At 38.3% G+C, this 24,782-nt stretch overlaps 1 protein-coding gene across 5 annotated transcripts in view; it reads right to left on the bottom strand.

Moving 5' to 3' along the window:
• KANSL1L (KAT8 regulatory NSL complex subunit 1 like) overlaps positions 1 to 24,782 on the bottom strand; it is a 60,982-nt gene that overhangs the window by 11,863 nt on the left and 24,337 nt on the right. For all 5 annotated transcript variants that reach the window (XR_009418792.1, XR_009418793.1, XR_009418794.1 and 2 more), the window contains exons 4-9: positions 23,391 to 23,588; positions 20,087 to 20,208; positions 15,640 to 15,841; positions 5,268 to 5,430; positions 1,996 to 2,106; positions 1,474 to 1,608 (exon numbers count right to left, since the gene is read on the bottom strand). Coding sequence is in view for 2 of the 5 variants with exons in the window: in XM_059476225.1 (XP_059332208.1) it covers positions 1,474 to 1,608; positions 1,996 to 2,106; positions 5,268 to 5,430; positions 15,640 to 15,841; positions 20,087 to 20,208; positions 23,391 to 23,588 (931 nt within the window). In the remaining 3 variants the exon portion in view is untranslated. The remainder of the gene's footprint in view (positions 1 to 1,473; positions 1,609 to 1,995; positions 2,107 to 5,267; positions 5,431 to 15,639; positions 15,842 to 20,086; positions 20,209 to 23,390; positions 23,589 to 24,782) is intronic.

Below are 24,782 nucleotides of genomic sequence, written 5' to 3'. Positions count from 1 at the left end.
AATAAGCTAGAACTTGTGCCTCTACTCATGAATGCACCACAGAACAGTTTACTGGCACTGGGATAATCCTCATGATAAAAGATTGCTTTTTTGGTTCCATTTATAAAAAGCTAAATACTATTGTCAGAGGACTAATGGTAACTTCAAAAGGTTTATAGCAAGATGTTTTCTCTCTTTTTAGTGCACCCAAGTAACTCCAGCTGTTGATCTCAGTGTTCCTGACTACACTTTGGGAAACTGAGGAACACTGTGTCAGCATTCTCCTCTTGGGAACCAGCAAGTGGAGTAGGTGGAATGGGAAGCAGGATTACTGGTGGTCAAAGGGCACAGCACCCCCCTGGACACAGCACAGAGGGCAAGAGGAGGCGTTACAGCACCAGGGGAAGGACTCAAAGGACAGCCCTCATCTAAATCCAAAGCAGTTATCAGTGTGCTCCCACACAGCTTTTATTCTCTCCTAAAACTTTCTAATTGATTGGGTGGTCTTGCTTTGGGGTTGTGGATTGTGGGTTTTGGGGTTTGTTTTAATCCTAGATCATAATTTTTTATTAATTCATCTCTGCAGTAATTCCCGTATCTCCACCTCTAGTGAAAGATTACAGTTTGAATTTAATTTTTCCACAATGTTAATTTTTCCACAATGCTAACTGATCATTTATTCCTTTTCATTCTTTCCTAAAGGAAATTTTAAACTAATATGCTTTTGCTCAGTGATTTACTTTCTTCAAATGTCTTGTGAAGAATTTTGCCAAAGGTTTTTCAAAAGTTACATAAATGAATCTGTAACAGAATCTTAGGCTTTACATTCTAACAGCCTGGAGAGGTAAAATGCCATTTATCTTTACAGTGGTATGCTAAATTTTGTATCACATTATTCTACAGAACTTTTAGAGCACTTCCTATTAACTTATCAACTGCTGAAGTAGAGATTCAGTGGATTAAAATAGAACAGTAACAAGGGTAAAAACACAGTAAGAACTGGCTATTCACAGGTCCTCTTAAAAAGTCTGGAAGGGATCCAGAACCACAAATGACAGTACACAACAAATGAAATACAGTGGACAAAAATGCCAGGAATAGTAAATGTTTCATTGGGCACATGATGTAACAGATAACTTTGCAATGTTTGTTTCATTGACTACTATTAAAAAAATCCTTTTGTACTAAGAATGACACTCAGTATTAAAAGAACACAGTTGAACTGCTGAGCAGTTTCCTTTAAGAGTACTCCAAAAATAAAATACAGCAGCTTATCTCATTCTGTATGTACACTTAAGAAGAAAGATGATTACTATGCTTTAAAATAGCAAATTATTTTCATGGGGTTCTAAGTCTGTTTCTTCACAAGTTTCATAACAGTAGGAGTAGTTGGAGTAGTTGGAGACAACTTTTAATCCTCAGAGCCCAGTGATATTCATACAGTACATATTTTAGAATATGTAGCAGTCTCTTGCAGTGCTATTTTTCTCTTACCTACTGCTGTCTCACTTAGATGCCTTTTCTTTCTTCCTTCTGACAGGTGGTCAGGTGTCCCTAATACCAACTGAGATTTGGAATTAGATAAACAGCCACTGCTCCACTGTTTGACAGATACATGTGCATTGTAGTCTGTAACAGAAAAAGCATGTATCAAGTTGAGAAATTACTTTTCATCAGTACAATTTACAGGAAATCTCAACTGCTGAACTATTTATAATAGTCCTAAACTTCTGACAGAAATCCAAGTAATAACAGGACTACAGTCAGGCATCTGGTCCAAACTCCCCCCACTTGTATCCTCCTACAGCTCTGGTGGGATCATCTCAGTGCAATTAGGGAGAACCTGACTCTGTGCTCTGAGGAGAGATTTCTCTTCCACCTAAAACCATATTTAGTTACCTTCTCTGATAACCTGCTTTGTGACAAGTTTATAAACTGAACCTCTTCATGGCATAAAATACTGACAAATGAGTGAAAAACAGCCTTGCAAATGCTAAAACATTTTGCTTTACATACCATTGTCAGCAGATACTTTAAACTCCCCTCCCAAAGATGAGGTATCAGCAGGTTCTCCTTTGATGTCATTATTCCTTAATAATGTTTCAAAGTATATGTGAAGAGGAATATCTAATAAAAAAACAGAAATCCAAAGGAACAGAGTCTGCATTAGAAAGATGGCAACCTCTGAGCCAATGAATTATGCATTAAAACTAGAGCACTGATTCACCCATCACATTCAACAGAATCTGTGAGCAATATTGCTAAGGACTGAAACAGACTGGAAGTATTGAGTGAGAATAAGACTGGGGTCTTCAATCTTGACCAGCTCCTGCACAAAACCCAGCAGTGCAGAGAGCACACAGTGCACTTCTCCTGTAAAGTGAAGAGGTTTTGGTTCAGCCTTTTGGGTACAAGTCATAATTGCTTTTGGAATTTGTTACTGCTGGGAGCCTATGGGTATGCTCAAGGTAAATTCCCTCTCTGTCTCCCTGGAAAGGTCTACAGCAGGGCAATGTAATTAATTTTCTGATAGGAGTTCTGATGCAGAATTAGCCTGCAAAACATTTTAAATGGTAAGGAATCTATCCCCTGTTGTAAGGCAGGGAGGCTTAAAAAAAACTACCATTCTGAAAAGCCTTTCTGGAAAAAAATACAAGAATGAAGGGAAATTTAACAGAAAAAAAGTGTCAGTGTATAAAGTAGGCTTGACAGCTAGCAATGAGAGGAGCACTGTAGGCAGGCCCAAGGGTGGGCATTAACCTACATACATTTATGTACAGTCAGTCTCATGTGCCTTCAGGACAAAAACTTTCAACACACTTTGCTAAATAATAAGAACAATTTTCTTTTCAATTTGATATGGATCTAACTTGATTGCTTTATCTTAACACCCCAAGGTTTTTGCTGTGTTTCCTACTCTACTTCCAAGTTAAACAAGAAGGTCAGAAAAGTGTATTAGTCACAACATTTAAGTAAAAAGAGAACCAAAACATTTTTCCAATTTTGTTGGTCTTTTGGTTTTGTCTTTTTGGGGTCTTTTTTGTGTTTTTTGTTTGTTTGTTGTTGGTTTTGTTTGTTTTGTTTTTTAACCTGGGAAACCACCTGGGTGACCCAGATTTTTTATCATGTTTTCCTGTATCTTCATTGAAAGGGCAGGAGTGCTTTTTTCAATCAACCCACAGTGGCAGAAATAGAAGAAATCCAAATTTCTTAGATGCAAACTACAATTTTCCAGTTATCAAGGTGCAAGTTGAAGGAGGTGCTGTTATGTTAAAGCAATACTGCAAGCACTCACATATCTTTAGTCAAGATTATTGGTAATTTGAAAACAGTGAAAGAAACTTAGACATAGGGCAATTATGCTTCCAAAAGAGAGCACAATGGTGAGCCAGTCCCATTGCAGTATTTACTAGATTTTCTGCAAATTATGGTTCAACTTTAAAGCAAACCACATGAAAAACCAAGGTTGAATCTTGAATTTGAATCCCTTCTTGCACACACGCACACACACACATAAAATATCAAACTCCCAGAGTTCCAATATGAAACAATGTATTTTTAACATACAGAGAAAATGAATGCAAAATGCTTTTCTTTTACTCTGCTGACAATTTTTATATATAAAGATGTGGGCACAGCACAAGTAGTATTTTAAGAGAAGCCATTGCTCTGAAAGGGGATAACCAAGAGAGCTGCAAAGAAAACATGAAATGAGGAGGTAGGCTACAACTTGGAAAATTTCTACCATGCATTTATTCACAATAATTCTTTCACATGAAAGAAAATGTCAAATATACTAGTCTTCATGAGGAGCTAGAGACAGGAAAGTGCACAAAATAAAGCATGAATCCAGCCTCTCCCAAATGTGAGGACTGCATCTGAACAGGAGATGGCAGGTCTAGTACTTCTTCCCTGCCTCAACTATTATTAGCAGGGCTCTGGAAAAGAGAACAAATATTCCTTAAGAAATATGTTCTTGATACTGGAATGAAGCTGAAAACATTTTTTCCTCCTCCATCCTGGCAAAGTGTCCAATAGTAGCCACAGCACAGTCCAAAGCTTTTTAGGATTTTTATGATGACAAAGCTTTTTCTGAGAAAACAAAAGCTCAATGTTCTTGCTGCACACCCCGGTCTCCTTTAACAGGGAGGTAAGAATGAGCACAAGGGGCACAGACCTCCCTTGAACAGATGTCTAAACCCCTGGGGTCCAGCTGTGCTGCCAAAGTCACAGGGGAAGTGATAGTGTGTGTAAAAGAAGTAAGATTTAGGTTTTTTTCTGTCCACAACAGAGTTCTGCTGAGTGGAATGTTTGCTGTTGCACTCTTGGAGTGAGTGTTCCATTTCTCCTACAATAATCTCCTCCTTAACCCATGCATGGGATGCAAACTGCCAGAGCTGAGGCTTCCTCTGCATTCCATGTCCACACTTGGGTCTTCTCTACAGGCTAGTGACAAGTTCTCCAAAACCAAACCTTAATTAATTCCTGACTTCCTAATACAGGGCTGCAGTGTCTACACTGTCATTCTGGGAAGACAGTGGGTTTGATTGAAGATTCAAGCAGTTCCATGGAAGTCCCAGCCTCACCTTCAGAATTATTTTGTGGCAAAGAAGCCCCCCAGAACAGCATAATTTCTGTACTGGTCAGTAACTATCTGGAAATGGGTTTTTCCTAAAACAAAAAAAAACTCACAAAAATTCAATCCCTTCTGCTGCATTTTGGCTGTTATTTTGAAGTCCCAAGTTCTGTAAAGTTGCACCTGCACTAATTTCAGGGCTGAGTCACAGACAACACTCTCTCTACATTACTGTCCAAAAAGACTAAAAGATCAGATGACAAGAAACCATAAAACTTCCAAGACAATCAAAAGGGCCGACTATGATAAAAATAATTCAAAAACATAAATAAAACTTTTTAGACCTAGACCAAAGGGCCTGAACAGAAAGTTGCTTATGAAAACAACACAACCATGGTATTGTGTTGGCAAAAGCACCATCTCTAAAGGACTGACCCTGACTCAATTAGACACACCATGAAACACCCAAGCACACATTTTTTCATGACCAGTCTTTCCAGGCTGTAAGCACACTGCTGGTATGAGAAACCTACAAGGTGTGTTCTTCAAAAGTCAGGATCAAGGCAAGATTTTCATTTAGTCTAAACTCATGTATTTTGACAGTGTGAAGTTAAGTGAACTAAGCCTTAAAAATCATTGAAAAGACAAGTTATTCCACAACCTGCAGAGCTGTCACAAGCACAAGCACTCTTTAAGTCATGGCATTACTCACCTGAAGGGAATGATAAGACTGGATGGAAGGAAGAGTCCAGCTCTTGCACATAATCTAGGAGTTTAGATTCGGTGCTGTACTCACTGCTGCTGAAAGTGGAGGCTGGCACCACACATGGCAACTGAGCTTTATATGGAAAAGAGGCATCTCTAGATGGAAAAGTCTGCAAGAATACACAGAAATAAAAGTTAACTTTTCCTTTACTCATGTCCTTCAAATTAGACCAGAAGAGAGAAAAAAATCCAACAAATCAACAACTCAGTGAGTGACACACTTTAATATGTGAATGGGAAGAATATTCCAGCAACCTTCAGATAGTCTAAATATGACTTACCTTCACTTACTAAGGACAACAGTGCACAACACAAAGAATACAAACTGCTCCTTCAATTAGGACCAGGAAACAGCTGTCAAAGCTTTCAGATAAAATGTAACTGTTTCCAATCATTCTTTTATCTATCCAAACAAACCAGCACCACCTAAAATTTGATTCCAGGATAAACAGGCATGATAAAAATGCACAAACAAACTTAACACCAGACTAAATAGAGGATCTCATTCATTTATCCCCTTAGTAAGATTCTCAGCATCAGTATCTTTAGTCACCTTGAGCACACATATTTTAATGCAAGAAATTATAGTGAACATTTTGAGCACACTTTGTACATAAACCAAAAAGGCAAAGTCTTTACCTTGTTCTAATTTAAACATCAGATACAGATAAACAACAGAAAGAAGACATTCAGCAATAAACACAGAGAGGGATGCATTAAGAACTCATTAATAGGTAGCAACAGGAATTACTAGAAAGAGGAAGGTGCAAAGAAAGATTAATTTAGCTGCTTGGCTGCAAAGCTTGTTGAAGTATGGAAGGTAAAATGATGGATGGCACAGAACTGGTAGATGGGAGGTAGCAGGACTGAGGCAAAAGACAGGGTGAAAATGGGCAGGAATAACAGCAGAGTGCAGGCCACAGACTGAGCTCTGAATGACAGAAGGAAAGAATTCAATGTGATGGTACAGGACAGCAGCAAAGTGTGGTCAGTGCTTCAGAATGTGCTACAAAAGCACTTCAGGGAAATAATGTGGCATAAGCTACTTTCTTACTGGGTACTTGTGCTAGTAACCCCAAAGACACTGACATTTTTAGAGGCTTCTATAGGTTTCTGATATTTTGCCAAATGCTGCAGATCTGCAAATGGGAATGGAGAGAAGGGAACACTGGAGTACTTAGAGGGAATCTCAAGCCTATCACTGCACCAACAATCACACTTATCAACCCCTGGGAAACAGTTCCAGTGTAAGAAACCGTAGGAATAAATGACATTTTCTTAGGACTTTTTATGGAAACATGTAGCATCAAAGGTGAGACTCAAAGAATATTAATTGCATTTTCTGTATTTCTGCTTTCTGGATCAAAGAAAACTCTTTCTCCTGCCTAAAATACTCCAGGCTGCACTTTAGCACTGCCATTCATGAATTAGTGATGCAGGGATTATATCTACCACATAAAATTCCCTGCACTTAGTCAAAGCAGTCCTTCTACCACATGGCGTCAATATTCACAACCCACATTATCTCAGAAAATATTACATTAAGAAATTCCCCTTTTTTCTCAGTTACTGAGTTCTCTCTGCTGGTACTGTATCTCAGAAATTACTAAAATCAAGTAATCATGTTATGATGCTGGAGCAGAGAACACAGTGATGGTGGGAGGAGGTTTTTGTATTTAACTTTTTTTCCCCCCCAGGAAAAAAATAGCAGTCCTAAATCCACCTTGATCTCCATATACAGGTGTATGCACAAGTGCTTTCAACTTAACTTGGAAAGAATTTTTTCCTAGCCCAGGACTCCTTCAAATCAATGTTCTGTTATTTTCCTGTGACAGACATATGGGACTCTTCATCTGTTAAACTTTAAACATCCATAAAGTGTTGGCAGAACTGGGTCCTGTGTTTGAAAACACTAGAGGGATAAATGCTAAAGTAAACTTTATGTTTCCCATTATATGGATCATTACACTAAAGCTTAAAGAGCTTTTAGGTACTTGTTGTACCTCAATGCACTAAGGACTTGCTTTTCAAAAATGCACAAAAGCATATTTCTTGTTGATATTTGGGTTTTAGAAATGATAATTTACTAAGTCTCTACTCTTTAAGCTGCAACAGCACCACTTGTGCCTGTCCTTTTTTTAATAGAGGTGAATCATATTATAGTATATAAATCTCTCACTCTGTTTAAAATGAAATTCCCAAAACTGATCAGTAAAACTACCTAGAAAGTCAACAGATAAGACCAAGACATTCTGACATCCAGACCTTTAGCCCTTACTCACTTTTTCTTGCTTTAATTCACTTTAGCCACAAACACATCCAGATTATTAAAGCTGAGCCATTTCAAAAACATGGATACAAGGTCAAACAACCTCACAGTCAAAATCCATTTATTAAAATAAATGGATCACAGTCAAAATCCAAAATCTTAAAACTATATTAAAATCCATTTGCCAATATCAGCAGATGGAGAATTCTTTTCTTCAACTTGCCTGTGGAAGGAATTACAAAACCTTATGCCTGAATTTGTGCCTTGAATGCTCTAGCATCAACACCTAATGACATTTTCATTAAGCCAGTTTGTAACCCAAAAGGAAACACAAACTTCACAGAAGGAAGAGCAATTTTATTTAAATGCCTGTGAAGCTGCTAGGGAAAAAAGCTAAGAAATGTGTCAGTCTGTGCTCCTAGCTACCAAATCTGGTTTAAATTTCTGATGGAGTAGTCCTCCACGGGAAAATGCTGAATTAGTGAAATCATGATGTCTCTCAGAAATGCTGACTTAATAAACTCTTGCTGAAAAATTTTCAGAAGCCCTTAGCACTGGAATTGAAGCATTTTACTCAAAGAAAGTGATTCAACTTTTATTGAAATAAAATAGAAGAATTGTTTATTGGAAAACGAAACTCTTCCTGCTTCCAATTCTATATAGAATACAGTCTACAAACCAATTGCCTTTTACTGCAGTCAATTATTGAAACTTTACACAGCAACAAAAACATTCACCAAAACCCAGCTGAAAACAAGCCCACATGTACATCCATTCAGCCATGGCAGGAACACCATGGCACACAGCTATTAGGAGACAGCAAACCTGACCATGATGCCAACCCTTCAGAAAGCAAGAGAGGTTATAAAACTCTTATCAATTTTTCCCTTTCCCCTTGCTATGCATCACCTTGCACATCTCCTGAAACATTTTTCTTCCTTACTGAAGTACAAAACCTCAAGTTTCCTGAGCTCAAGCAGATGTGAAGGATAATATTACATAAAATTCACTGTATTAGAGAAAACTCACTGTGTTTAAGAGGAAGTGAAGAGTGTACAAGCTTTAAATATTGAACTAAAATAGCAGTTCTGGTTTAAACTTATGAAATGGAATGGTGTCAACCAACACTCTAATTCTCCAAAGTATTATGAATTTTGGACTAGGATTTTCCCCCCTTAGTACTGTTTTACTGGGTTACAGAAAACATAGAGAGCAATTAATTTTGATACTCAAAACAATTCTTGTGCTTGCTTGTGACAGATGGATGCATTAGACAAAGTAGAATTGGCTCATGGCTCTGTTCTTGAAAGGTCAAGAAGGCTGAACTCTACTGGCCATCCCATCCTTCTGCAGAGAAAAAAGTGTGAGTCTATGAAGTGTGACATAACTGAAAGGAAAAAAGTTTTGTGCACCCATTTAAAACACTGTGAAGTGAATTTCCATTTTGTGGTTTCAGCTACTGATCACTAAAACTCCCACCAGTTTTGGAAACATGCCCAAGTGTAACAGTACAGAGAGCCACAGTTCAATTATGCCACTGTGTCTGAATCCAGGAAGGTAATTAAATTAATTCAAATACACTCTGCTGAATACCTGTCACATCTGCTCCTCATTACTCTTATTAAGCCCAAGAAGGCAAGGAAAAATGCACTTATTCTCTCTACAAACACACTCTCAGGAGTTTGCAGCAATATCAAAGAAGAGCTATCTCCCTCAATATTCAAAACTGTTCTTCAGTACATGGGTAGCAGAGATTTAACTCTGGGACTCAAGAGAACCTCTGTGGGGGTGGCTGACAACTCACCTTTGAACATCAAACACCAAACACATCACACACTGAACAACTTTTAATCCTGTGCTGAAGTTCTTATAGAAGTTAAATGGATGTGCTTTCCCATACATGTCAGGTACAGAGATGCAAGCTGCCCCAGAATGTAAAATTCAATAAAAATAAACTGGCAGATCCTATGGCAGAGATCCATTTTTTCCAGGAAGAGAATGGAGAGTTTCATAAAACACTAATGAAAACTTACTCAGCATCCAACTTGTCACAAATTCAGATTTTTTGGTCAGTACCTACAAGGAGTGATAGCTTCTGCTGTTCTCAGATATCACCCACCTCTCCTAAGCATACATGGGACTTTCACCTGCTCTGTAGAAGTGCATGATGTCTTCTACATCCTGAAACAAAGATGTTTTGTTTAACTAAAAAATAAATTGAAAATTCAAGATTAGTGCTCATCTTTGACCAGTTAAACCAAAAGAAAGAAAGATCTGTTCATCCACAGGGATATCTATCTTCTCAGAAACACCATGCAGAAATTAAGAGTAGATCAGTAAAACATTACAGAAATGTCACTACACCAAAAGTGAAAGACTGTGAAAAGCATGAAAGCTTTTCATTCTGACAAAAAAAAAAAAAAAAAAAAAAAAGAAAAAAAAAAAAAAAAAAAGAAAAAAGAGAATTCACAGGCTTACTGGCTTGCCACAAACCTCAGGGGATGATCTAGCTCTACTGGCAGTATCACAGACTTGCAAAGATAGAGGTGTTTGTCCCCTTCCTTTCTGCCTTCATGCCTCCCTCCCTCAGAGACAGAATTCTTGTCACACATTCAGAATAGCTGAATGTGGATGAGAAATTTCTTTTGCCACTCAGTTTTCATTGCTTTTTAACTAACAGAAGGCCTTCTTTTTTAACTTCCAGGGTTAAAGCAACAATTTCATTAACTACTGTTTTAATGTACAAACTTGGTAACCAAGGGATTCTCATTCCCAGACCACAAGACTGACATATCCACAGAGATATCACACCACTTCCACTGAACCAGTTTACAGGAGACTTGGCAACAAAACAACATTTTTTCAGAAGTCAGCAATGCCAGGAAACTGTGCTGAAGCAGGTGGTGGAGCCAGTACCTAGGGATACCAAGGAAGAGGATGGCAACCAGTAGACTCCACTCAAAGCAACTTCTTTCCTCCCAGGTACAGACCCCTAGCAAATAGCATTGCTATTTAGCAAGTAAGATAAAGGCTATGCATGGTGGATACAATACAAATGATATGTATGTATATGTGTATTATATATAAATAAAATAGATACATACTCTTTCCAAAAACCTGAAAATGAACAAGAATTGGGGAAAGATCCACATGTATTTATCAAGTGGCATCAACAAAAAATACCACTGGCACTAGACATGGCCTGGGAATGCTCCTGAACACAGAAATCATAGAACCAGCATGAGATTTAAATCAAAGTAAGAAACTCATACCCTACAATTTAAATACTTTTCTCCTGTCTGCTTTGGAGCCTTTGGGACAAGCACTCACTTTTTTTTTTCAAACCACTAAATGAAAGCAGATATTCTGCTCTTACTTAAATCCCAGTTGAGACTGCAGAGAAGAAAATGTGGCAATATGCAACTGCAATAGTTGGCAAAATTATACCAACTGTTTGCCTGTGGTATCCAAAATGTAAGTTTTTGCACCTCAATTCCCAGCTTTCAGAGTGCTGGCACCTTTGTAAATTTGAATTCTGTTTTCTCCACATCCCTCAGTCCTCACAACCAACTCTTTCTCCAGCAGGTGGAATACAATTACAATGAGAATTTTCAGATTAAAAAACCTCACAATGCTCTACAACTCTGTAAAGAAACAGACAGGGACAAAATTGATACAACTCCAATCTCACTGCTCTGTTGTCTCTTACCTTTACTTAGAGCCATACAAACTTTTTATAGATTAAAAATCTACATAGCATCAATGACATCTCTTGGCAAAACATTACTTGAAGAAATGAAATTAATATCCTTTTCTAGGATATTAAATGAGAAACTAACAAAATATACTGGCAGAACAAAATCCTTGTTATTAAAAAATCCTGCAGCAAGTAACACAGATAAAATAGCAAAAAAGAAAACATCAGGGCATGTCAGCTAAGCAAACCTCTCTGAGAGTTTCTGACTAGTACAACACTTGTTTGCTTTTAAAACTTTTAGTATGTCACAGATAATTTAGTTCTTTCAAGTGCAGACAAAAAAATAGCAGGGAACAGAGCTAACATAGCCACAATTTTCCTCACTATAGGAAAAGCATTTGCAGAAGCACAAGGTATTAGACTGGAGAATGTGGGGTGGGGGAGGAAGGCAGTTATAAATGCAACAACCAATGCAATAAATGATTCAAGAGGTGTTTGTGCCTTACAGTCCTGACACCAATTTGCTACTTACACACCTTCTGGGTTTTAATGTTTAGATACTGTTGGCCTTCTTTCTCAGCATTAAAAATATGTAACACACATTTTATTGGAGACAATGACCCAGAGGTTGTGACTTGCCAGCTGTAACAATGCACACAAGGGGCAGATCCAACATTTTGAACACAGCACTCTCAGGCTTCCAACTCCCACCTGCAAACATTGTCTGCTCCTACTACATCACACCTGCAGCTTTCTCCTTTGTGCTGCTCTGCATGCAAGTTTTATCATTCATTCATTCAAACATCATGCTGAAGAAAGGCACCCCTACAATCCTGTCCTCTAGACTGAAGCACAGATTGCAATCCCAGGGTTTGTTGTGCATGACTCACAAGCAAGAAATGGCCTAAGCTCTCACAAAGCTGTTTAGATAAAGAAGAAAGATACAAAACAGATTCCAGGGCCAAATCATGACTCAGGGATCATCTTGTGGTACTTAGTCATTCTAAATAAGGGGACAAATGGATTTGGCCCCAAAGGCTGCTTCAAGTTCCCGAGGATATTGGATGGTGGCAGATAAACCAAGCACCCTGCATCCTGTTTAATTTATCTGCAGTCTATCTTGCCAGTCTGGAAGGTCTTCTAGAGTTTCACAACTTCTGTATTTTCTTTTAGATACTACCCTGTGTAAGCACCATTTAACCAGCACAGCAGGGGAAGGTGTAGTCCTCAGAAAAGAAGCACCAGAGGACAATACAGGGCATCTCTCCACCGGCAGTGGGAGGCTTCTAGGTCATACACACTCATTGTAAATGTATGTGGCATGGCAGGAGATAAGAGAAAAAATGTGGCTGCCTTCCCAGTGACCTTATGAACTAACAGATGGCACAGCAGTTCAGTTTCATACTTTACTTTTCCTAACATGGATGTTAGGGGGGTGAGGGGGGAGAATGAGCTTCCCAAATGAATCTGAAGAGATGTGAGGGATGACACTCTGAATGTCATTCAGATGCACAAAGGGTCATTGCAATGAAATCCCAGTTGAAAATTCCTCAAAGCTATCCCAGCATTTCTTAATGTCCCACACACAGAGAGGTCTGCATTTTGCTAGGATTCTCTGCTCATAATTCTTTAGTCACCATCTTGCTCAAATTACTCTGCAGAGGAACATCTCCCCTCAGCACTGCCAGGCACTGCTCACTGGCTGCTCAAACCAGGCACCACCAGGAGCTGGAATATTCAGGAGATTCAGTTTGCTTCTCTGATTTTGGCAAGCTGGAATTTGTTAATTCCACATCTGCTGCAAGACTCCCAGCTTGTTTTCAGGCCAGTGATGATAAAGAAATGGGGGTCCTCACAGATTGTGGTACTAGGGGTTATATAAATATGTTAAATGTGAGGAAATATGGGAGAGGCACTTGCTAGAGAAGGCACACTAATGTTACATTAAAAATCCAACTATTTCCTATATGCTAAGAAGTTACTCATTTTTTCTGTGAAAGACCAGAGGAAATTTGCTGGATTGCTCTGGGGAATATAAATGCATTTTCAGAGAAAACTAGATATCAATCCCAGAACCCATTCCCCATTTTGAATCCTTACCCTTAAACATCTGCCTAATCCAGAAGGCAGCCTGGGCTGATGGCTAGGGCTCTTTCATTACAGGATGAGCAATCTCATCAACAGCTGGGTAACCAAGTGTAGCAAGTGCAGGACTAAGAAAGTGACAGGGCCTGTTAGAGTAAGATTTCTTGAATGAATGATACACTGCTGATGGCTCTTAATTTAAAACCTTGATACTGATTTAGGTTTGGTTGTCAGAATGTGCTGGAAATGTCCAGTCTAATTTTATCACTTATTTCCTTAGCAGAATCCCTGATCCTTTGTTTTTAACCAACATTGTGTGAGAGGCTTTGTTCCCTGCTTTACCCTAATTTTCAAAACTTAACTGAGTTTGGCACTTGCATGATGACTGAAGCTGACAACTTGATTGCTGCCATAATTTCTTATTTTCTCAAGGAACAAGAGCTCCAGAATCTGTTTGTAGCCCATGATGTAGTTCTCCACATTGCCTCTTGGTTAACTTTCCATGGAAAGTACATGGACAGCAGAGTCAAAACACAGAGTTTTGAGCTGAGAGCTGCAGTAAGCATAAATAGCATTCCCTACAGGGGTGTTTTGCCCCACTGTTTTTGGGACAGTGACACTGAAGCTGGGTTAATATAAGGCACCAGAGATGTCAGGAGTATGGAGCAGACACACAGTTGCACCAGCTCTGGTACTTGAATCCTTAACTAGTAACCTAAAAATGCACTTTTTGCTCACAGTATACAGCCAAAGGTTAATGATAAATCTTTCTTTGCAGCCTACAAGTCAGGGTAAACTATCAAGCATGCAGAGCAGCTAAGCTCTGTATCTGGTTGAAGGTAAAAATGTAAACTCTGCCTTGAACTCCTGCTGTCAGGCTACAGACATGGAGTTCCTGATCACAAGCCTTTACTGATATTCACTAGCTCTGGCCCACTTCTCAGAACACAGAGACATAGGCAGTGCTTGTAGAAATATGAAATACTTGAACCTGCAAGACAAGAAGCTTCCAGAAAGCCCTGCTATCTAGAAACTGCATCTGGAGTAAAAACCCTTCATGTTTAAGACAAAGGAAGGGAAAGTCCTTGAGTCTCTTGCTAAGGAGCTCTCTCCACAGCTGCAAGAAGCAGTTGGAGCCACAGCACAAAGTCTCCAACCCCTGTGACAGGATTGCATGGCACACAGTAACTCCAAGCCCACAACAGCCTCCTTGGGCAATGCAAGGAAGATGGAAAGGCTAAGTACCTAGGAGAAGGCAGAGCTCCCAGCCTCACTCACCATCCCCCTGGCCCAAACCTTCCAGGCAGGTTGCCAAATCTTTAAGCTCCACTGCCAGGAAGCTGGGAACTCAAACAAATAAGAAACTGGACAGTTTTTCAATAAAGTATCTTGCTAAAACTAGGGCACCTCTGCCATTTTGCAGAGAATGTTGAATCAGCTCAGAGCATCCTTGCATGGAAAATTGCTCCCCAGACCACTGGCACACTTAGTAAATCCTAGACAGTTAGAGATTTCCCTCAATACTACATTTAAAAAGGCAAAGGAAAATCAAGGAATTAAAACCTCTTGGGATTGGCATTGCTCTGAAGAATGAGTTCATACTGTCTCTGCTCCCAAATTAGACTGTTTCTTTAAGCACCACAGCTAAACTCATTATATATTCATACCAGCAACATGCTATTAATATCAGATGTGAGCAGATAGCCTTGCCCTGCACAAGACAATGTGGTTTTTTCCATTTTAAAATATTAATTTCTCTGTAACGCAGAAAATTCTAGGAGTTTTAAAGCACTCTTTGTGTCATGAAAAAGGCAATATAACTAATGAGAAACAGCAAAAATGGAAACAAGATTAAGATATTGCAATTCAATTTCCTAGAAAATAATGTGCCACCAGCTGTGTAAACTTTCCTGTAGCTAAAACAAATATTCTGAAAACAAGTAGGCAGATACTTTACACTGTAGCCTGTCTCCTGAGCAGCCAGGTCTCCAGAAGAACTCTCCAGTTGCCTCTTAGATTGTACCAGGGCTTTAAAGACAGTCATAGAACACACTGATTTGATAAGCAGGACTCTGGGCTATCTTTAATTTTTATGTTCAACTGAGCAGACACATCCAGTACTGCCACCACACACACTCTATGGTCCCTGAACACAACAAATGAGCAGCACAACATGCACCATTCCTCTGGCACAGCAGACAAGACACATGCTGATCCAGCAGCTGGACTCTTTGGTTTTCTCTCCCAAACAGAGAGGCAAGGGCCTACCTGCTGATTCCAGTGACAGGCACTGTGCATTCTGTAGAGTTTCCTCTTCTGGAAGCTGTGCAGGGGCCTGGTCCGGGCAGATGTGCTCACGTTAGTCACAGAGACAGACCTGAGCCTTGTCCTGTCTCTTCTTCTTTTCTTGATGTGCTGATGGTCAAGCAGCCAACTGCCTGCAGAGGACACCTCTCTATTGTCTGAAGCTCTGCAGTTTCATGAATAATGAGGAGAGGAAATACAAAATGTCAGATATGCTTCATGTGCACAGGCCAAGATTTCACACACTGATTAGCATTAGCTATCTAAGAGAATTTTATAAACACCACAAGGTTTTAGTATGCTGTTTCAGACAATTGTGTATGTGCTTTGTTTGCTAGTTAATTACTTTCATGTCAGGTCAGGAAGGGGAGTTTATCATTCTTCTTCACCTTTGTGCTCACAGAAACAAATGTCAAAATGAAGTTAAGCCCTCAAGCATATATTGAGTTTTGTTTTTTACAAATTCAAGAACTCTCTAATATTTTTAACACATATGAGTTTCATGTTACAATCAATATTTCCCTTCATACTGATGCTCCATTCAAGACACCAGTCATGCTAACATAAAAGAGGCCTAGAGTGCTGTCCTAATACTTTCAAGATTTTTTGGTTTTATTCAAGAACTGAAACCTAAGTAAAGCTTTACAAACCAGTGATCATTCAGCACAGGGTTGCAATTCACTGTGAAGCATTTGTATCAAAATTAGAAACTCTACAACTTCAAATGTAGATAGTTTCAAAATCAAGCACAAAGATGTGGCTAAAAGCAGTGGAAGCCCCTGCATGTATGTGTAGAACAACCTCACACCATTCTCACCAACCTACAGCCTGGCTGGTGACCAGAACAGGCAACACCACAAAGCAAGAATTTAAAACACTCTCCCATTGGGGTGGGAATGACTTAATGGAAAGAATGAACTTCCTTGCTATAAGTATTCCTGATTTTATTTATATTTGATTTATATCAACATCTCTCTGCAAAGTTGAAGGCTTGCTGCAAAACTCCCTCCAGCTTTTATTTTTACAATACTGAAGACCTTGATCACAGCTCTGGACTGTCTGAGCAGTGTAACTACACAAGGTATTCTGGCCTTGGTTCCTAACAGGTCATCTATCTGCACAAATGATTATTTTGTCTTATGACAAGTCACAGTTTTATTAGCAAAGTTGTGACACAAAAGAACATGAAAATGAATTTATTACAAGGCCACTTATAAATCTTTTTTGACAGGTGGTATTCTTTTACCAGTACATTTTTATTAAATGAAAAGGCTTGTAATGGAAGTGTGATTAAACACCATCCCATGCTGTGTTGGAGTGGTAACAAAGCTTTACAGGCTTCAATTTGAGCTGTCTTCCTGACACAGCAATATAATCCAATAGGCAACACAGACACATGAAAACAACATCCTAATTAACAGAGGGATTGTACAAAGCATTTAGAGGAACATACCAGTAAGTGCCAAGAAAAAGCCCAAAATACTGAGGCATGACATTCTTAATGTTAACACTGGATTTTTTAAGGCTTGAGAAAGAAATACAAGGTTTATAGTCCATGGAAAAGATTTCTTAAAATACTCTCTCTGAATTCTCAGAAACATTTTCTAAGTCCGATGGTCCCAAGCTCAACTTGTGGATTTCCACATACCTCTCTCTTAAGTGAGAGACAACTTAGACAGGTAAATTAGAATAAAAAGCTCCTCAGCCTGGCTCTTTAACTTCTGTGATTCCTGCCTTTGTTCTGGTGGTCTGCCAAGGCCCTTGGTAATTTCCCTGCAGTCTCTGACATCTGCTGTGTTTCCCCTCCTGTGCCTTGCAGCATTGCACCACTCCAGTTTCAGATGAAGAGATCTCCTCTTGTGGTCTGGAGCTCCAGTACATGGCAGGGGGGTTTTCCTGCCACTTGTATAAAAGGTTTCCCAATGAAGCTCTGATTTTTAGTCTGAGTATTTTTCAACATGTGATTCTACAGAAGAGCAAAATGAACCACAGCCAGATGTGAAAGTCATAAATTTGCTAAAATGCTCCTTTCAAAGCTCATAAGTTTGCCTGTCTTGCTCCTAACCTGCACAGCAAGCCATCAGACAGGCACTATTTGTCCTGAAGAATTAAATTTTTTCCTTCCTCCCCCTTCATAAGAAAGTGGGTATCACTTAGGGAACGGCTTCTGTGAGCATCTACCTTCATGCAATGCTTTGCTTTAAAAAGCAAATTTGTATTTGCTTTTTAATCTTGGCACCTAGATTCAACTGAGCAAGGAAAAGAACACCAAAAAAAAAAGCACTAATGTAATTAGGCCTTGACAGATGGCAACTCAAGGTTACCCACATTTAATCAACCAGGAACTGTCCAAGCACCTCCACTTCCTCTGTGAACAGCCCAGTAACCAACTGTACTGCAACCCCACAATTACCAACCCCAGAGCATCTTGTGTTTAAACCTACTTTCAAATGGAAAATTGTGGTTTTCACATCAACAGCCTACAACTAATTTCAAGAACTTGCTTAAGTGAAAATTGCTATGATCTGTTTTTTCTCCCTCTCAAAAAGAAAAGAATCCCCTTATTTTTCATTTGGTTTTGATTTCTGCTTTCTGAAGTACTGAATACAGTCAGAATGGACTCTAAAAAAAGCAAGGGGAGAAGCAGCTAAGAATTAAGTTAACTGCAGCAAGTTAATAATTAACTAATAAGTTAATTCAATTAATTGAACACACAGCTACTACAACAACAAAATACCACCAAAAACCTGAAACACATTCAAAAAAACCTCCAGAAGTGGGAGGCAGTGAATTTCTCTGCAGGATTCTCATGCTAACCACTCTTTTTCATGCATCTTTAATGAAAAATATTTATTGGCAGATTTCAAAACACTTCATAAGCAGTAAAAATTTAAAATTAACTGTTTAACTCATGTTTAGGACAGCATCTAGAAAGCCCTAAAACCTCTCAAAGTCCCTTCCAACACCTACCTTGCCAAACTCCAGTTTAGAGCTATGGCATTGAGGAAATCTTCCAAGTCCTAACATTTTTCTTGGACTTTTTTAGGTCATGAGTAGAAAACAACCAACCTTAGAGAGTGGTCCATGAGCAGTGTGTTACTCATGAAATGGAAAGACCAACTTTGGACTAATAAATAAGAAGAGAATTGGCTTGAAGTTACATCATTTGATTCTCTCATCATGAAGTTAATTTCCTACACTCCTGAAAACATTTTTAAAAGCAGGAATGCTTCCTCATATATCCTATTAAAAAGTCAGACTCAAGACACAGGCTAAATTACTCTCTTCTTCCACACACCCATCTCTATTAGCAACTCTTATTTCAGGGCTCTTTTTAGTCCACATCTGAGAGGAACCTTCTGATTTTCTCCTACATCATCTGTAAACATCAGGAGCAGGGATGCCACAAGCCAGGACTCCTTCATCCTTAAATTTAGGGCAGAATCACACAATCACTGTGGAACAGAAGGCAGCTAAAGGAGCTGCCCATCCAAGCTGCTCACTATAATCTCTTAGTGGGAGGCTCCAGCCTCTGCAGCAAAGCTGGAGCAGACGGTGTGGCCAGCTCTTCTTGGAGTCAGGAGCCAGGGAATTATGTTCTGCTGCACACTGCCATAAACACCCCAGCTCTACTTGGAAACAGTTTCTTCATCCACCTGATCTTAATTAACAGCATCCTCAAAACTCACACTACAAGTATCCAACACACCTAGATTTTTTTTAACTGTATTCAATTACCTTAATCATGTTTTGAAACTAATACTTATTACAGCTTGTACTGTACTTAAAATCTTTGAATAAAAGAGAGAATTACCTAGCAGTATGGACTAGCACTGAGAAACATTTTTCTAAAACATTAATTTCAACCTATAGTCATCCTGAAAGGTATGTCCACCCAGAACAAAATACCTTGAATGGAAAATAGTATCTGCAAATTCCTGAAAATGTGGGTGGCAAAGATAAATTTGGCCTTTTATTGAAGACTGATCTGCTTAAAATTAATGAAGTTGCCACCCTGACACTGACCCCTGCTGAGACACATGACATTGCTTATGTATTCTACTAATCTAGTTTGTCAGTTTTCCAGAAATAAAGCTGCACTTGTTATGACAGAATGCATTAACTCTCAAACAATCACACTTAATGTGTTCCTATACTCTTTCACTACTTCACAGATTCATCTTCCAATAATAGTTAAATAGTTATAGTGACTATACATTTATGATATTTTTAGGAACAACACAAAACCCTACTATTTTCAACCTTACAATCAAGACTTGACTTCTCTTCAAGCCTGCAGAAAGCAGCTCTTCTTTTCTTGTTTAATGCCGTAATGATTATGAGTTCCATATAGATAACTTTACCAAAAGTTACTCACAAAAAAACCCCAAACTAGCACACTGTCACCCACCTGAAGGAGATACCATTGACCAGCTGTCTGTGTCTACAGGTCTTGGATGAAAGAGATGAAGAAGCTGGAGACAGATTGAGTGGAGCAATAAGGCTGCTGATGATTTCACTTAGTTGTGCACTCTGGAAAAAAAATTAAAATTAAAGGTAGTCAGACTTATCCAGACTCAACAGCTCAAAGGTCCTGGGTTCTTGTTTTCCTACTTAGGATTTCAGTCCTGTACATCATGGAATAATTTAGTTTCTTTCTGTGAATAACCATGGTGGCATGGTTTCCTTTCACAATTATTATGTTCAACCCTACCAAAACCCACATAAAACACCAACAAAACACCACCACAACCCTGAGCATTGTTTATACACTTGAAGTAGTACCCTGAATACATCAGTGACCTCAGTATTGTAACCAAAGGTCTTTAAAAGGAAAAAAAGAAACCAGAACACTTTTACAGCTGATATTACAACAGCTGCAGCCAGAGCTGCTAACTGGCCATTTGACAAGCATTTCAACAGGGGGAAAAAAAGGTCAACTGTCTTTTCATTGTACATTTTGTTCACTCAAAGTGTTTTTGTTCTTAAAAGAATCCTCTTCATTGCTTATTACAGGTTGACAAAGGTGTTTTTATAAAAGGAAGTGTAACTAACTACTTGAGGATTATTGTAATGACAGACAGAATGGGGAAGATCTTTGCCATCCTCAAAAATAGCAACAAGAGGCAACCACCCTGCCACCCTGTTCTCCTGCAAAAGAACCTGACTTTAAAACTGACCCAAAACAAATGAAACAAATGTAGCCAATTTGTTAAAACTAAGAATTACTCCTTCCAAAGCAATGAATTGTGGACTGACTCCAAAAACATTTCACAATGATTTTTTGTTTTAAATGTCAGACCTTAAAGGCTATTCTCACAATAAATGTAGTCTGCTTAGAGGAAACTGTGTTCTGCACACTGAACAGAAATTAAATGTATCTGAAATGGCATACTTTTTTTTTTTTAAAAACCCAACCTTCTGCATTACTTTGCTGGATTTTCAGTCAAAACTCTGAATGTTTAAAACATGAATTGTTAGAGTTTATCTAGTAAGTTCTCCTTACATTTTGATTTCACATTTATATTTATGCAGAAAGAGGAAGAATTTTTTTTGTTTTATTACAACTCACATATTTTCTGTTAACATTTAGGTGAGGCAGTCAGGTAAAAATTTCACATCAGAATAAAAAAATCAAGGATGGATATTAAAGCATAGAAATAGCAAGTCTATTATAAAATAACTGGGTAAAGCAAACAAGATGCCAGTAAAATAGTTACCAGATTGATTTAAAAAGCTCAGCAGAATTCATTCTGTATGGAGTGGTCTCTACTGAATATAAGAGTATTTAAAAAATAGGCAGACTTTCAAAACACAAAGAAAAACATACATGTAGCCAGGAAAAGGACTTGAAAACAGTGTTAATAAAAATTGCCAGCCTTAGTCACTTTTATTCTACATGACTTTTCTTTTGGTTCACAAGCAAAATTCCTTATTTTTAACAAAGGAATACTTTAATGCCAGGCTGAGGAATTCTGTGGGAATATCTGTAGATGTTCTTCAGGCTGCAGGACTGCTGCTCCTGACACTGAACAAGAAACTCAGACTTTCAGAGTTAAGAACAGAACTGGAAGTCAAAAATGCAATCAAACTCCAAGGTTTTTAGTGGTGTAAAAATGAAGAAAACCAAAGTGTTGTGTGAGATGTGTTAGTCCACTTCCATGTAATTTTCAGATCATTAAAGTTCTTGCACCCCTTGGACCAAATTTGTGGCTACTTGGGGACCAGGAAACAGAGCACTATCCTTTGAATTGTCAAAAATCTTACTGAAAAGTGTGTTAAATTCTCCAAGCTACCATTTAAAAGAGGGGCCATTCATCACATTCTAAAAATGCTCTTTGGGTTACCTTGTGCAATTGCCTGCACTGAGCATATAAAGTTTCTGTTTCATTACTTCCTCACTCCTGCCTGTGGTGATAAAGATTTATCAACCAGGGGAAGCATTTTAAAAACAGGAAAGTATGACTGTCAAATAAGGAAAATTGGCACAGAGATTCAGAAACAGGCACTAGTATTTAATGCTATTACTTATACCCCTTTTAAAAAATGTGTTTATGACCAGGAGTTTATGTAGAGCAGCAGAGCAACAAATTAATGCCCCACAGTGCCTTTGTTTTACACAAACTGCATAAATTCATTCTGTACAACAAATTTCCAGTATCCCTTTCAGCAATGTGATCCTACCACATCCTTTATGTACTTTCAAGCAAAAGAAAACCTTGCTGGATTCTACATAGTATTTCCTGGAATCAACCATGGAAACAGCCATTTTTCACACTGCAAAGCAAAACTCTGCTCACAACCACTGTAAGTAAGCACCTGGAATTCCTCAGCTCCAAACCAGAGTCCCACAATGTTTGAAAAGGCAGATGAACAATTGTATTCTGCTGGAGCTTTATTTATTTTTTTTTTAATTTCAAGTACAATATATCTCTGCTGTCAGCTGTTCTCTTTCATCTCACATAAAGCTGTTCCTGAAACAACCTGTGGAAACTCTACACTGACCTGACTATAAAGCAGGAGCACGTTTGTGGATGGTTCTTAGAGGCTGTTCTGTGTCCCTTGGAGGGAAACAATGTGGTAACACAGACACATCAGAAATAAAAGGTTAATTTGTAAACCTGCTGTACAGAGTAGTTATTTAAACCCTTCAATTAATCACCACCCAATCCCAGGACTGCAAAATATCTTTCTTTTTGGGAGTCATCACCATGGAACCTCCCTATTTCTGAAGTCAATCGTTTGGCTTCACTGATGTGGAAAGAAAAACTCCACAACTTGTACAAGTTGTAAAGTTGGTATGATTTATTTCAGCACTGTTCCCCAAGGACATGCACACCCCTGAAAATTCTGAGTTTACTTTAAAAGTATAAAAGACATATGCATATGCATTACACTGCCTTATCAATTTTATGAGCCTGTGTAGTTTTTCAGTCATGTAGTTGTAATGTAATGTTTGCAACCCAGATTTAGTATTTTTGTTTGTTTCAGCCTCAAGGTTGGTGGGGCCTCTTCTTATCTCTCTTTAGTTTGGATGTTTGCACTCTTTTATAAGTGGTCTTGAACATCTTTTGCTCTCTCTGCAGACCTTGTTGTGAGTTCACAAGTTAAAACACTAAACAAGCAGATTCTAGCTAAATCTAAAACGGATTTTTATTCCCAGTTAAGTTTCCAACCCCTGTTTGAACTGCCAGCTGAGTTTTGTTTTACTTTACCTGTTTTTCTATGTTTCGTAAAAGCAGAGTGGGACTGCTGGGTGACATTTCAAAGTCATGCTCTGGCAGAGAATCCTGGCTCTCAATGGCAGCTTGGCAATTCCCTGTGGCGTTTAATAAAGCTTCTTGCTCTGTCAATTGGATCTGCTTCTTCAAAATGTCTTTTGGAAATGGGAATTCTTCTAAGACCACCATCCCCTAGACAACAGCAATTGAACACGGTTGGTTGACAACAGATTAAGCCTCCTAAATAATTTTTAAGGGGCAGTCAAACCTGGCACATTCCTCTTAAATCCTCCTGATGATTTTCAAGCACTTAGCTAGATTTTAAATACACTTCATAGCTAAAATATGGAAATAATAGGCATTAAAAAAAACCTCCTGCATCAATTATGCTACTCCTTGTAACAGCAATCCCTCCAGTGTTATACCACTGCTTAAACATCTGTGCCAAAATTCAAATCAGAAATTCATACTTACTAGATTATACAATAATTTGCCTGCTGATTTAAGAGGAGGTTTTGTTGTCTAAAAAATTATCACCCTTTGATTTGAACTTGGTTTTAGTCTTTGCAGTCAATAAACGCTGCTGGAGACATTCTGTAGTGCTCTATTTCTCTTATTTCTATCCATGTTCTATGCAAAATATCAAGGCTGTTATTTTTATGTAGTAAAAATGACACAATTCTAAACACAAGCATTTAAAAATTTAATAACTGATTTTTTAAGGTGAGCATTTTTAGTGTTTCATAATTAAAAGTAACTATCTTAAATATTTCAGCACTGTCACTACTTTTCAAGACCATTTTCACAAATGTGGTGTACCATCTAAAGCACCACCTAATAAGATAAATATAACTTTATATGGTAGGGAAATAACAGAGTTTCATAAATGGAACTAGGAAAATAATACCCCTATTGTGTTTTCCACATGACAGATTAGAAAAATGGAAGTCTCTGGTATAATCCTAGGTAATGTATCAGTTGGTTTAAAAAGATAAAATGTTAAACAAAATAAAAGCAAAAATAACCTTGTGATAGTCAAACCCAGTCCTCAAATAGTTCCTTGGTTTGTTATTATCTTGAGCAAATAAATTTAATACCAGAAACAGCTATCAAATCTCTCCAGGCTCTTTTCAAAGAGAAAGGGAAAAAACTCATTTGCTTTTAAAGTACCAACTGTAACTCAAATAGAAAGCAGATATTAAAAGAATGGGATCATTATAATTCTGCCTCAAATTTGTCTTTCTAATGAGAATATTCCACTCAACCAAAGGACAAGGAAGAATGCTATAACGTGAACACAAGGAAGCCATGCTGCTATTTCTTTAACCAAGTGAAATTATCTTGCTCTCACTGTGCCTAACTTATTCCATTGTTTGAATTATCAAT

The sequence above is a fragment of the Ammospiza nelsoni genome, chromosome 7 (genome assembly GCF_027579445.1).
Source record: "Ammospiza nelsoni isolate bAmmNel1 chromosome 7, bAmmNel1.pri, whole genome shotgun sequence".
NCBI lineage: Eukaryota > Metazoa > Chordata > Aves > Passeriformes > Passerellidae > Ammospiza > Ammospiza nelsoni.
This window is presented reverse-complemented; position numbering and strand designations above follow the sequence as displayed.